The 15,025-nt window shown below is 35.7% G+C and overlaps 1 protein-coding gene across 12 annotated transcripts in view; it reads left to right on the top strand.

The window, feature by feature from the left end:
- Positions 1-15,025, top strand: part of LOC138706753 (diacylglycerol kinase theta) — a 254,529-nt gene that overhangs the window by 221,103 nt on the left and 18,401 nt on the right. For all 12 annotated transcript variants that reach the window (XM_069836403.1, XM_069836402.1, XM_069836406.1 and 9 more), the window contains 3 exons: positions 4,697-4,909; positions 9,489-9,623; positions 11,566-11,740. In XM_069836403.1, coding sequence (XP_069692504.1) covers positions 4,697-4,909; positions 9,489-9,623; positions 11,566-11,740 — 523 coding nt within the window. The remainder of the gene's footprint in view (positions 1-4,696; positions 4,910-9,488; positions 9,624-11,565; positions 11,741-15,025) is intronic.

The following is a 15,025-nucleotide window of genomic DNA, read 5'->3' as shown; positions in this document are numbered from 1 at the left end:
AGACCATTGCACTAGACACTAGACCAGTGATCACGAGTCAACCTCTTAATACACAAGCAGGGTGGAGAGGTAAGGCATGATCTCCCTCCCTTAGCCATCACTTGTTCATTCAAAGTTAAGCAGTTTACTGTCCGTCTCTGCACTGGAAACTTGCAATATTGAAGGTGTTCTCCGGCTTCTCCTCTTACACTTCCCCTTCCTATCTTTCCCTGTGTTGTGTTTTGCGGGCTGTGTTTTATATGACGTAATCTTTGTTGACCACTCACTAAACGGTTGGCTACGTGAAGACAGTCAAGCTGGTTCCAGATGAAGAGTGTGTGTGTATGTGAGATTTTGCTACAAAGAAGGCTACAGGAAGTAAAACAAAAGATTTACCGTAATGGAGAATAGAATAGGAGGAACTTTTGAAATAATAAATATGTTGTTGTTGTTTTCTAATGCCAGGCGTTTGACAATAGAGTCATTTGACCTCTTGCACTCCAATATTTTTCAAAGATATTATCATGACTAGCCACTGAAGCACAGATTTTGAGGTGTTCCGAATCCATTTTTTGGTTTTAGTTGCACAATGGGCAGTTAGGGGACTGATATATTCCAATTCTATGCAGGTGTTTGGCCAAACAATCATGGCCTGTTGCCAATCTAAATGCAGCTACAGACGATTTTCGTGGTAAATTGGGAATTAACTGTGGATTTTGATGCAGAGAGTTCCATTTTTTCCCTTGGGATTGAGTTATCAAATTTTGTTTGTTGAAGTCTAAGTATGTAGATTTAATAAATCTCTTCACAGAGTAATACATAGATTTAGTAACAGGTCTGTAAGTAGCAGTGCTGCCTTCTTTGCTAAAGCATCCGCATTCTCGTTGCCCAGGATTCCACAATGGGATGGTATCCATTGGAACACAACTCTTTTATTGAGTGATATTAATTGAGAGAGCATTTTAGTTATTTCTGCTGTTTGAGATGAAGGTGTGTGTTTAGAGACTATTGATAGAATAGCTGCTTTGGAGTCTGACAATATAACTGCATTCTTAAATTTATTGATGTGGCATAGAAGATTCCTGAGACATTCACTTATTGCAATGATTTCACCATCAAAACTTGTTGTTCCATATCTTAATGTACTATAAAGTCTTAATTATAGTCACAGTCTAGTTGAAATATATATACCGAAGAGTTTTACAATATAGTCTACTAGTACAACACAAGTTTTAGTAGTTGTTGTTGTTTAGTCAACTGTCCGAAAACAGGTTTGAACCTCATAAGTAAAACCAATGAGGCATCACTTATGAGGCAACTAGGCCAGGAGATAATGGGGTAGGATGTCTAGTTCCTTTCCCACTTCAATGCATACATCGCTGACTAGCTACATATTCCACTAGTCAGACTTCAGATGCATACAAACTATTGTTCTTCCTCTGACACATATCGTCAAGTGAGATGTACTGCCTGGTAATAGATGTACATATCAGCCAGAACCACAATCAGAGGTAAATTTTAGTAGTATCAGTACTTAATACAAGACACAAATATTCATGAGGCGTTATTGAATGTCACGAATTCACATACAGAATAGCACTTTACAGATTAGAAACGGATCGTGACTGCTTCAAAGAATGGGAGTAGTCTCAGGAACAGGGTGCTCCTGTGTGAAGAGGATGTAGCTTCAGACAGGGACAAACGCAGACGACTAGACCAAGTCCTAGCAAGATCTACTCGGAAGCACAAGGACTGATGGTTGAAACCAAGCTCCAGCCATTTAAAAACAAAAAACATTTGTTTGGGTTTATGTATTTATTTAATGTTAATATTTATAAAAACAAATTATTGAAGTAGGTACTAATTTTATAACAAATTCAGTTGTCCATTCACATAACATAAGAAACAATATCTTTTCATTACAGCATGTGATATTGCTTTATGCAATAACACTTGCAAACATAATGGACTTCGAATGTGCAATTATTTACCTAACTGCTCACAAAAAAAGTCTTCTTTAATATTAATAGGTAAGACATTATACAAATATAAATGCCACTCAGGAGGAAATTAAACGCAGAATAAATATGGGAAATGCCTGTTATTATTCAGTTGAGAAGCTTTTATCATCTAGTCTGCTGTCAAAAAATCTTAAAGTTAGAATTTATAAAACAGATATATTACCAGTTGTTCTATATGGTTGTGAAACTTGGACTCTCACTCTGAGAGAGGAACAGAGATTAAGGGTGTTTGAGAATAAGGTTCTTAGGAAAATATTTGGGGCTAAGAGGGATGAAGTTACAGGAGAATGGAGAAAGTTACACAACACAGAGCTGCACGCATTGTATTCTTCACCTGACATAATTAGGAACATTAAATCCAGACGTTTGAGATGGGCAGGGCATGTAGCACGTATGGGCGAATCCAGAAATGCTTATAGAGTGTTAGTTGGAAGGCCAGCGGGAAAAAGACCTTTGGGGAGGCCGAGACGTAGATGGGAAGATAATATTAAAATGGATTTGAGGGAGGCGGGATATGATGGTAGGGACTGGATTAATCTTCCTCAGGATAGGGACCAATGGCGGGCTTATGTGAGGGCGGCAATGAACCTCCGGGTTCCTTAAAAGCCAATAAGTAAGTAAGTAAGACATTATACATTTTTGCTAACAGAGCACTGAAATTTAGAACCGTCTAGTAACGGATTTTCAATTAATTGTGTAAAGCAACTAATCAAAAGTAAATTCGGATCTGCCCAAGAACAAAATTCGGATGGAGCAAAAGATAAAACCTGGGAAATTTTATTGATTAACCCCGAGATAACCCCTCAAGGGCCACGTAAATCTGTTGTTGCGATGTTCAGGTTGCTAACGGGTCATGATTATTTGGCAAGCCACCTGCACAGAATGGAAATTTCCCATACATCCACCTGTGTATTGTGTGATGCAGATGAAGAGGTGAACAAGGACACATCAAAAGATGCACAGCATTGCTACAAGATGACATCGTACAAAAAATACTGAAGTGCAAGATGGCGAGTGGCTTCATTGTCAAGTGCCTAGGCACTGGACCAACAATAACAACAACATATTTAATACGGATATATACATTATTACAGAAATGTAGACTACGGTAATTGTAATTTGGCTGTACTGTACTCCAACCACGAGAAAGTCTCCAGGGAATGAAGGGAAGCGGTGTGATGCTGTGAATGAATGTTGATGTCATAAGATGTCATAAGGTCACACACGTGGGTACTCATATCTCTATTGGCTATCTCTCAAAGCACAAACCATAACACATTTTTATACTACCCTAGTTACAAAATTAGATCACTGTTAATCTCCTGGTCTTTTAATCCCTCCATACAGGAAATAACATATGCAGGAGAGCACATGATTTTTGAACTGTCGTTATAACTCTAATATTATCTAGCTACTTCGCTCCAATAGATGACGCAATAATAAGCACATTCCTTTCACGGTTTATCTCCTGGTTGGAGAACAGTATATGATTTTATTTGGCTGATATATACCATGGTCAGTGGACATAATGATGATAATGATAATTATGATGATGATGATGATGATAATTTATTTATTTATTTATTTAGAATATTAACGTGCAAAACAACAGCACAAGGCCAATTAAAGTTTAGCACGATACAAAAACAGAACAAAACAACAAATGATGATGAGAATGAATGTTAGAAAATGGCAATGAGATGAAATACAAACAATATAATAGTCTACATCAATCATAGATCAAATAAAAATTATAAAATCATAAATTAGTACAATAAGATAATTGAAATAATGGAATAGTCTACCTTAATACCAAATGCAAGAGAAAAAAAAATGGACAAATAATTATTAAAATTAGATCAGTGAGAAAAATACTCAGATATACTACACATTAAATGGATCCAAGTTGAATCCATGCAAATTAGCATATTTAATGCATCTGCAGACTGGAGAGAGAGATTTAGGATTCTTATTATAAAACAATTTATGAAATCTTAAACCATTAGCTGGAATACGAAGACTGATATTGCTTATGAAAGATTCACAATCAATATCACCCTTAATGACTTTACAAAAAAATAAATAATCAAGATCCTGACGTCTGGTGAACAAACTACCGCAATTAAAATATTTGCATTTAATCTCATAGTTATAATCGGAATTTGGTAAAAATCTATAAGAACACAAGGAAATAAATTTTCTTTGAATATTCTCCAATTTAGCTGAGTCAGTGGAAGTAATGGAGTTCCATACAACAGATGCATATTCAAGCTTGGATCTAACCAACGTATAGTATAAAATTAATAAACACATAGGAGTGGAAAAAGAATAAGTTATAGACCTAATTAGACCAAGCATTCTTAACGAATGGGTATAAATATATTGCACATGATCATGGAAATATAATTTTGAATCAAGTAGGACACCAAGATCTCTAATACAATCTTTCCTAGTAATTAGGACATTACTGAGAGAATAGTTAAATTTTAGGGAGATAGTTTGGCAATAATAATAATAGCCAAGGAGGGGAATTATTATTATTATTATTATTATTATTATTATTATTATTATTATTATTATTATTATTATTACATCGTAGTCATTTGGAAATTGCTCCTTTAGGGTATAATATAGTAAACATTTCAATTGAGTGAAACGAAATTGTAATTGCTGGTGTGTGTTTTCTCACTTTGAAGTAACTGAACGAGTGTTGACGTGGGATGAGCGTCCTTGGGAAATAGTGAAGCAGCTGGGCAAAGAATCCATCCGGCAGATGGAGCTTATGAGGTTTTACCTGCAACTAAAGCAAGATCCTCATGGTCCAAACCTTGCCCTCTTTGTTGGCAATCTACCTCCAAACCTTAACCAGCGCAACTATGAAAACATGCTCACCGAGTTTCTGGGGAAAGGTGAGTAGTTAGCATCTGATAATCTCAGATTCATTTAAAAATCTTGCATTGTAACTGATGTCATTAGATGACTTTCTTTGATGGGTCTTCACGTGTTTCGATTCCCTTCAGGTTAAGATGAAAAAGGCACACCACACACTGGTAGAGACGTTTACTTACGAGAAATACATAGATTTCATTACGGCCTGTAGGCCCTAATGTCCATTTAGTTTCATCTGAAGTCCAGTAAGAGAAGTCGAAAACAGTACCGGTACTCTGACACTTGATGTGTACTGTATGTCATTACCCAGTGTTTGTGTTTCTTTAAATTGATAACAGGAAGTATGTTCTATGGTACTGTGTATTAATTACTTTATATTGTTTCTTTTATTTTGCTTACAACTTTTGTAAAAAAAATTGAGAAAAATTTCGCATTCATTCCAGATCCATTTGTGTGAAGTGTTGTAGCAATGATATAACTTTAAAATCAGTGGCGGCTCATGGGTATTGAATTAAGGGGGGCTGCATACAAAAATAAACCAAGCAACTTACTTTATTTAAAGATTAGTTCCATGCGCCTTATCTTGTAAGTTGTGTTTAAATGAGACAGGCTCATGTTAGTAGATTTACTGGCATTTAAAAGAATCCTGCGGGACAAAATTCTGGCACACGGGCGATGCTGATATAACCCCTGCAGTTGCGAGTGTCGTTAAATAAACCATAATTTAATTTTTTATACAGTAGAACCTCTATTATCCGTGATAATGAAGGGGATGAATTGAACGGTTAATCGGAAAAATCGGATAATCCGTACCATAAAAGATTTTCGTGAATTAAGTCAATAATACTTACACTTTCGTAATTTTCTCCGTGGTCTTGTATTTAACACACTAGTTAGTGGATCAGAAGTTCTTCAAAGTAAATCTGATTGTCAAAGGCCAAACAAAATCCTTGTTATGGTTGTTTGTGGTAAGATAGGAATAGTGGAGTTCTCATATTGTGAATTTATGTACTTTGAACACTTTATTCTTGATTATTCTCGAGCACAGAACAACTCTAATCTCGTATTCTGATGCGGAATGAGCCACAGTTTCTCTTTCCAAATCACTCAATTATTTGCACTTTTTTCAATACTTACCACAACACGTTTTGTTTTAACATCCGTGGAAGACATTTTATATAGAAGTTGTAGCCTACAGTACAGCAATTCGAACAGTAGACCATATTGTGTAAGGGTTAGGACTTGTAATGACTAATAAATTAATAACACCTTCTACAAAAAAAATACGTACTAATATAAAGTGTCATAGTACTTCATATACTGTATTTCTGTAGAAAAAAAGAAGCGAAAGACAGTCGGATAATCCACTAATCGGTTAATGGAGTGACGGATAATCGGGGTTCTACTGTATGCAGATTTGAACCTTAGAAATATCTAACTGGCGATGTTGTAGTTGGTTGTATAATATATATAGGCTACATGATATATCAATAAATGAAAAAAATAACTGAGCCAGAAATTGAATTCAGGATCTTCAAAAGTACGCACCAGGGCGCTTGCCTCATTTATTGTGATGTTAGATGTTTTAGATTCCATTATGGTTTGAAAACATTCTAGCAATGGCTCCTTCTTCTCATGAACAACATTTACTGTTCTTATTTTAAATCCAACTTGTTGCCCCAGCTGATGGAATTGTCTTTGAAACACATTAATCTAATACAGATCGAGAGAAGAAAGCAGGAATACTGGATAAATTATCAAAAAATATGCGAGCCTTTGTATTTTGTTTAGCGGCTCTTTCCGTTATGAGATTCAACTGATGGGCACTTAATTTCACATTTCTCCTGAATTGTTAAGGTACTGAACTGAATAGACTGTAAATATTGTACAGAATTAAACATTGTTGCACTTGTTATATTCACAACATTAAAGAAAATGTAGGCCTATTTAAAACTGCGCGCTACTGACAAACTGCTGCAAATTTTGCAGCATCTGGAAACTCTGGATTCATGGCAAGGGGCAGCAGGGAGGAGAGGTAAAACTAACGCACAAAGCATCCGAGACGAGACTGGCAGCTCCAGGGGAGGAAGTGGCTTCACCTTATAGTCCTTGTCTCTGGTTTCGCTCTGGCAGCACCAGGGGAGGAAGTGACTTCACTAATGATTGCGTGCATGTCATTGAGAGCGAAATTTTTTTTAAAATTCGAGCTGCTAAATAGAGACTGTATAATGTTTTTCACAACATAAAACGAGACAAGAGCCACAAATGTCTGGGGTGCTGCAGCTCTGCAGCCCCTCTTCGAAAGCCGCCCCTGTTTAAAATAGTTAAAGCTTGTTGTGGCCATCCTACCTACTTACTATTTACTTCTTCCGAAAAGAATCCCTATTCTACTTGTGGACCATGTTACTGAGAGGGTTCAGTTCCACTTTTTGAAAAATATGCACCTCAGCATGATTTGCAGCCAGTTGAAATTAATGGTTTTGATTTCAATTCAGAATAAATTTTATAATATGGATAATTAAACAATTTTTAATGTTTCCTTAATTTATTATTGCAACGTACTGTTCAACTGTATGAAGCTATATCAGCATAGCTATTCATATTTCTGGACTCAGTATTGGTAATTAGTTATTCTTGAAGAATTTCAGCTAGGTAGTGTATTTTACTCAAAACTTATAATCGGGAAGCTTATAATTAGGGATGCCAGATTTGTTTCAGAAAAAAAGAAGATTTTTCACAAAAAGTAAGGAAGATGTGTGCGAACTTTCAGGGATTTAGTAGCATCTCATTAATTGGTCATTGTTTAAGCTGTAAGAACATGATCGTTCTCAACTCTGTTTCAGACATTTAACATTATATAATACATTTACAGAACCTGTATGTTAGGTCTGCTAGTAGGCCCTACATATAAGCGTAATAAAAACATTCATACCTACGTAGGAAAACACGAAGCCTTGCTGACAGCACTCATATTTCACACATGATTTGGCAGCCTGAAGTAATGTTGTATTATTTTTATTCTCCAAGATAAATGCTCTGCGTGACTGATTGAAATGCTTGTAGTTCCGGTTCAGACATTATCAAGTCCACAGAACACTTATTCCTTGCATCTGACCTCATAAACTTCATTAAAGAAAACATAGGCATTAGAGCCTGATATACTGAACAGAAAATCAATTATGGTACCTTGGCAATATTTGGAACTTTTATTACATTTACTTCTGAAAAATAGTCAACCTTCTTTTTAACAAGACTGCTGTTCTTCTCCATGTAGCTATGTAATTATTCTCTTGATTCACAAACCTCTTGTGTTGTATTGTATTGTATTGTATTTATTAACATTCCATGGTATTCATACATTGCTTACAGCTAGAATATGGAACAAGTCAAAAAACCTAATACTATTATAAAGTCTTAATTTATAGTCACAGTCTAAATGAAATATATACAGACGAGATTTACAATATAGTCTACTAGTACAACACAAAGTTTTAGTACGGTATCAATTTCATGAAGTGTTATTGAATGTCATGAATTCACCTACAGAATAGAAGGCGTGAGAAATTAGGTACTTCTTTAATTTGGCCCTAAATAATTTTATGTTTTGAGTTTCATTTTTTATATCGATAGGGAGGCTATTAAAAATTTTTACTGCCATATAACGCACTCCTTTTTGATAGCACGATAGACTTGCCGATGGAGTATAAAAGTCATTTTTTTTACGTGTATTTATGATATGAACTGTTGAATTAGTTACAAAGTTTTCACGATTACATACGAGGAAGATTATTAATGAGAAGATATACTGACAAGCCATGGGCATTATTTGTTGTTTTTTTTAAAACAGCCCTACATGATTCCCTAGACTTGGCACCTACTATTATTCTAATTACTCTTTTTTGTAATAGAAATGTACTATTACTATCTGTGGAATTTCCCCAGAATATTATTCCAAAACTCATTACCGAGTGTAAGTATGCAAAGTATATTGTTTTTAAGGTATTGATATTTACTATCTTTTGCATAGATGTAATAGCAAAATAAGCTGAATTTAGTTTGGGGGTAATTTCTTTAATATGATTTTTCCAATTTAACACATTATCGACTTTTAAGCCAAGAAATTTGGTTGTTGTTGTTGTTTCTAATAGGGATCTATTGTTAATTATTGCGCTAGAAATTTGCGAGGTTGAATTTGGACAGGATTTAAATTGAATTCAAACAATTCATCATAGTTAACAACATTCTAGAAATAAAAGAGTGCGACAGCAACTTCGAAGTCACAATATTGGATTTTATCTCTGCATATAAGCCTATTAGACTCCATGTTGAAAATAAATGCAATCTGACAATCTTATTTATAATAAACTGGCTGCAGTAGTTGGCCAGAATTCACTGTGATAAGAAGCCCATTCTTCTGGAAATTCTACTAGAGATGGCTATATTGTGCTCAATAAGCCATATAGATACGTACTTTCATAAACTAATTATATTTAATATTCAAATGTATAGATACTGTATGTAAACCAAACCAATTTTAATTCTTCTGAGTTCATTGAAGAGCCAACTTGAACGTATTGTTTATTTTGTTTTTCCTTCTAGAAAACAAGTTTTCCTCCATTGGACCAATTTATTATGAATATGGTTCGATGGTCATCATCTATGAAGATTCCAACAAGGCCGTACGAGCACTGTACTGTCTGAGGGAGTCTCGCTACGAGGACAAACATCTTCTGGGTGAGCACATCTTATGCATTTACATTATCACTGCCATTTCTATCCAGTTGGTAATCTGATCATGTTCTGTTTATCCGTGGAAGTGAGCTGCATCCTTGCAACCTGCAATATTCAGCAGTGCATATGAATCATAACGAGGGGCGAATGCTAGTCACGAAAGTTAGGCTTGCTCTTTTATTCATAGGGGAAGATGGGAGAATATAATAATTCATAATTAATAAAAATAATCAGACCCACATAAATAATTTATTTTATAATTATGAAATCATATTCGCTTATGAGATGTAGAAGTTCGATATAATATAACAAACCTGGTCAACAAAACAGTTTATTTAGTTTCTTTCGACCCTGCCAACCAATGCATATTGCTGTGTTGAGATGCACTGAACGAGCGCACATATTCTCTATAATGTCTGTCTTCTCTTGAATAGTCCTTCGGGAAAATGGATTTAATAATGTTTCAATAACACACAATTCCGAACTCATTGCAATACTTCAAATTAATGTTTAAGAATTAATAATACATGCAGCAGCTAACACATGCATTCCGCTCATACAATTACATTGCACTCGCAAATCACAGCACATTCCCGCTGTCAATACTGCTCTGTGTAACGTTAAATAGTCGTTGGTGTAGCTCTCGGACCAGAGCTTCAAACAACACATAACAGAAGCATGTGCGCCTAGGACGGACCAAGGAGGAAGGCACTTGCGCGCGCATCATATTCTCGCTGTTTCTACGTCTTCACTGTAGCTCCGAGAAACGAGCAAGCGTTGCGATACTTGCGGTGTGCAACCTGCGGATGGTATTACGCCTATACAGCGTTCCAAAAATCAAAATAAATTTTAATATACGTAATCCCATTTTGAGAAATACACATTCTACGAAAATATTGGGCTTGTGCAGGAAGCATAGCATGCCCTGAGAAATCGCCCCGATCATAACATGTGTAGCCAATTGATGAAGACAGCACATTGGACTGCACTATTTCGATATTCTAACACTAAGCTGTGTAGGTTTATTTTTTTTTTATACAGAAGTAGTTTCTTAAAAATACATTTTTCTCTTTTGACGTTGAATATGCCTGTAAATTTGGTCCAGTACTAGGATGCCATCCCAGAAAAGTTGACCGACACATTTTCAGGTCAGTTTTGTCGCGCCTATAATTTCTAAACTACACGACATATTCCAATGAAGTAAATGGCAATCGACAGATAAAGGATAAATGTATCCAACATGACCTTGAGTTGGAACGGAACTAGATCCGCCCTGGCTGTTGGGTACATTTGCTGTTCCTGACAATTAACATGACTATTACGTGATTTCCTTCTTGTATTGCAACATAGTTCTAGGATTGGTCACATTAAGAGGCGAGATCCGTCCTATTAGCTTAAGGCACAGATAGGAGATCCCGATTTACATTCAGTAGACGCATCTTTGAAATTGACTCTGTATCTTTCTTTCTGTGTACTGGTATCTGCACCTTGGTTGTTGATCCATGTTGAATCTTTCGTAGGTACACTACTTTTAACACTTGAATAGAAATAATTGATTAAATGGCGATTTTAACACTTGAATGTAAATAATTGATTAAATGAGATGACGCCGAGATCTAGTAGACTCTAAGGATGGTGTGAAGAAGCACCGAAACAGCTGTAAGCCGCACATGCTTACACAATTAACACGAGTAAGATCGCCATTTAATAAATTATTGGTTGTTGAATTGAACTTACTTTAATACAGATATAGCTCAGTTTAACCAGGAATTGAACGCGTGACTTACTAAAGCTTATATTCGGGGAAAAAAACGGTACTTTATTTGAAATGCTGTGGCAAACACAACACTAAGTGGATGCTTACTCAAAATCGGGTGGATAATTATGAATGTGTTACGAAAAGAAAATGGGAAGCGATTCTTGCATACATTACTGGTGGTTGCAGTGATGCTGCTACCCAACATCGAGCCAAGCATGGTGCCGCCCGGAGTGCAGCCGCTGCTCGTGTTTGTCAACGTCAAGTCTGGAGGGTGCCAAGGTTTGGAACTCATCTCCAGCTTTCGAAAACTGCTCAACCCCTATCAAGTGTTCGATCTTGATAATGGGGGACCTCTCCCTGGGTGAGTGTTTACTTTTCTACATCATCATCATCATCATCATCACCACCACCACCACCACCACCACCACCACCACCACCACCACCACCACCACCACCACCACCACCACCACCACCACCACCACCACCACGGGCCGTCCGCAGATAAAATTGTCAGTGACCACAACAGCCAATCAGTGATCTGATAAGAATGTATAAAAGGCAGATGTTAATTGATATAATCAGTGATTCTTAATAATGGGAATGTTGTTGTTGTTGTTCTTGTTGTTGTTGTTTTCTAATGCCAGGCGTTTGACAATAAAGTCATTTGACCTCTTGCACTCCAATATTTTTCAAAGATATTATCATGGTCAGCCACTGAAGCACAGATTTTGAGGTGTTCCGAATCCATTTCTTGGTTTGAGTTGCACAATGGGCAGTTAGGGGACTGATATATTCCAATTCTATGCAAGTGTTTGACCAGACAATCATGGCCTGTTGCCAATCTAAATGCAGCTACAGACGATTTTCGTGGTAAATCGGGAATTAACTGTGGATTATGATGCAGAGAGTTCCATTTTTTCCCTTTGGATTGTGCTATCAAATTTTGTTTGTTGAAGTCTAAGTATGTAGATTTAATAAATCTCTTCACAGAGTAATACGTAGATTTAGTAACAGGTCTGTAAGTAGCAGTGCTGCCCTTCTTTGCTAGTGCATCCGCATTCTCGTGTCCCAGGATTCCACAATGGGATGGTATCCATTGGAATACAATTCTTATATTTTTGTGTGTTGAGCTTGAGGTGTTCATCTAGTTCTGTAGTAAATAGTTTCCAATCCGCTTTCTTAAAGTTCCGTGTTGTTTTATTATTGTAGGGTTCTTTTCTTCGGTTTTGGTGGAGATGGATAGAAGCAATGATGATTCTATGGCCAGATTCAGGGTCTTCAATTATTTTTTTCTTGATAATGTGAATGTAATCGCTTACTTATCTAACATTCAGCTACCTAATTTCCTTTCCGTGAAAATAAAACACTAGTCTCTTGGGTTGCAATCCAAAGTCATTTATGGCAAGTTTTATACTTTTTTTTTTTTTTCGTAATCACTGCCTTTGAACTCCTGTTTGTGCACATTTAATAACACCAAGTTGTTGAGCCCGCTGTGGCCAATAGAACTTCTTTGCCAGGTTTTCAGTCGCCAAAGTGTACTGTAAAAATAGCAATAAGATTTTTTGTAAGAGAACATAATCGATAATAATTAGAGTCCGGTTTTTTATGTAATTACATATTTTTTCCTTAGTACCGATATGTATCTGTCTGAAAACTCGAAATGTTCGCGAATTAAGGTACTGAGATCATTATATTTAATTTTAATACTACATGTTTTTAAGATAATTACATATTTTTACATAAAATTAACATCCATACCAAAATTGTTCAATTAAACACCTTGTAAAGAAAATTATGAATATTTCAGCTCAAACTAAAACAAAATTAGGTATAAAAATATTTATATACTTTCAAACTCAAAGCTGTCAGTAAGTAATGGGATACACATTTCACCATGCAGGGTAGGAAAGCCGCTCAGATATAACCTGGTATCTCCCTGCTAATCCTGCCGTCTTGTACTTTATTCTAAAAACCTAGGTGATTGGCAGGTCTCGCTGTATAATGACTACATGCTACATCACTGCCAGAACCATATCCTCAGCGGAAAAACGTGTAACCCTCCAGAAGATATTGCTGGCAGCACATCCATTTGTTTAAATTGTCGAGAGATCATTTTTGGTGTACCAAGCACATAATGTCCGATCACCGACAGAACATAACTCCTGAAAATATGGAGAAATACCTTGTGGTACATTGTGCTTCATGCCTTGATTAACTTTAGAATCGCAGCAAAATATAATATTATCGTGACATATATAGGCCTAAATGCGTAATTTGTATGAAATGATTGTTCTAATTTATCTTTATTTAAAACAAAACTATTTTCTTAAGTAAATAACAATTTTCAAGTCCCTGTGCAACTTTGATATTATATACTGGTATTTAATACATATTTAGTTACCGGTACATATTTTTAGGATCAATATGACTTAAAAATCCGGACTCTAGTAATATTACTAACAATGCAATCACTACAACGTGAATAGTAATGCAATATTATAAATAGCCTAATATGTTATTCTGATTTTCTTTCTGTGACATGAATAATCATGGATTCTTCTATTTACTCACCTTAAATAATCGTTCTGCTGAACAAGAAATTGCTGAAGAGTGAAGACACTTCTAATTGTTGTGGCTACGAATGTAAATAAGTCACTACATTCATTGCTACTCATTGAGTGAGGCCTTCTGCCTCTGTATTTGATTTCCTCTGCCAAATCTGGTACCATGACTGAGACTCTTGTCAGAAGTTATCGTTATCCAGTATACTTCCATAGACCTCACAGGTTTATAAAAATGCATGGAGTAGTCATCTTTTAGGATGCAAGAGAAATAATGAAAAATATTTTCATTTGCCATTTGAAAATCTTTCCTACACTGATGTTATTATTGAATCAAGATAAGGCATGGTATCTTACGAAAATACCAGACTAGCATTAAAAATACTTCGCATTTGCACAAGATGTTGGTTGGTTTCTAATGCCAGACACTGAAGATTTGCTTCATTTGCCTTTTTTTCATACGATGTACCGGTAGCATTATGAATTATCATTATAAATCATTAAGTCAGTGATGTCAATAAATTAGTTAGGTTAGAAAAAAAAGACAAATATTGTATTTAAGAATCTCAGTTCTCAGGTACTGCATTTGCAGTCATTGGCAGTTCCTTGCAGGTGACTCTGTTATCAGTTGCAGCCTACAAAATCAATATTGTTAACATGAATCTAGGATATAAACCTGTGGCCGGGAGGAAAAAGGTCTTAAGTCAATTTTTTGTGAAAATGAGAATTTTATATATTCTGAAAGCGGAAACAATTATCTACAATCTGGTAAAACGGTTAAAGTCAAATAAGACTCCTAACTGGATTTATAGATCGCTACCAAATGTCTAAGTACTTTTTGAATCGAATAAAGGACTTAAGAATATTTATTTTAATACCGGTACTTTATTCCTTTTTATATTATAAAAATCTCATTTTCACAAAAAATTGACTTAAGACCTTTTTCCTCCCGGCCACAGAACAATAATGCAACTTACTGGGAGAGAGGAGGGCTGCTGCTATTACTTTTAATTTTTAAACTGCTTTAGAATCGAATAAGAACTTAGAGTAACAAGTAATCGGTGTCTGTGGCAAGTTTTAATTCA

This window comes from Periplaneta americana, chromosome 9 (assembly GCF_040183065.1).
Source record: "Periplaneta americana isolate PAMFEO1 chromosome 9, P.americana_PAMFEO1_priV1, whole genome shotgun sequence".
In the NCBI taxonomy this organism is placed as follows: Eukaryota; Metazoa; Arthropoda; class Insecta; order Blattodea; family Blattidae; genus Periplaneta; species Periplaneta americana.
The sequence above is the reverse complement of the archived record's forward strand: the minus strand, read 5'-3'. Positions and strand labels throughout refer to the sequence as shown.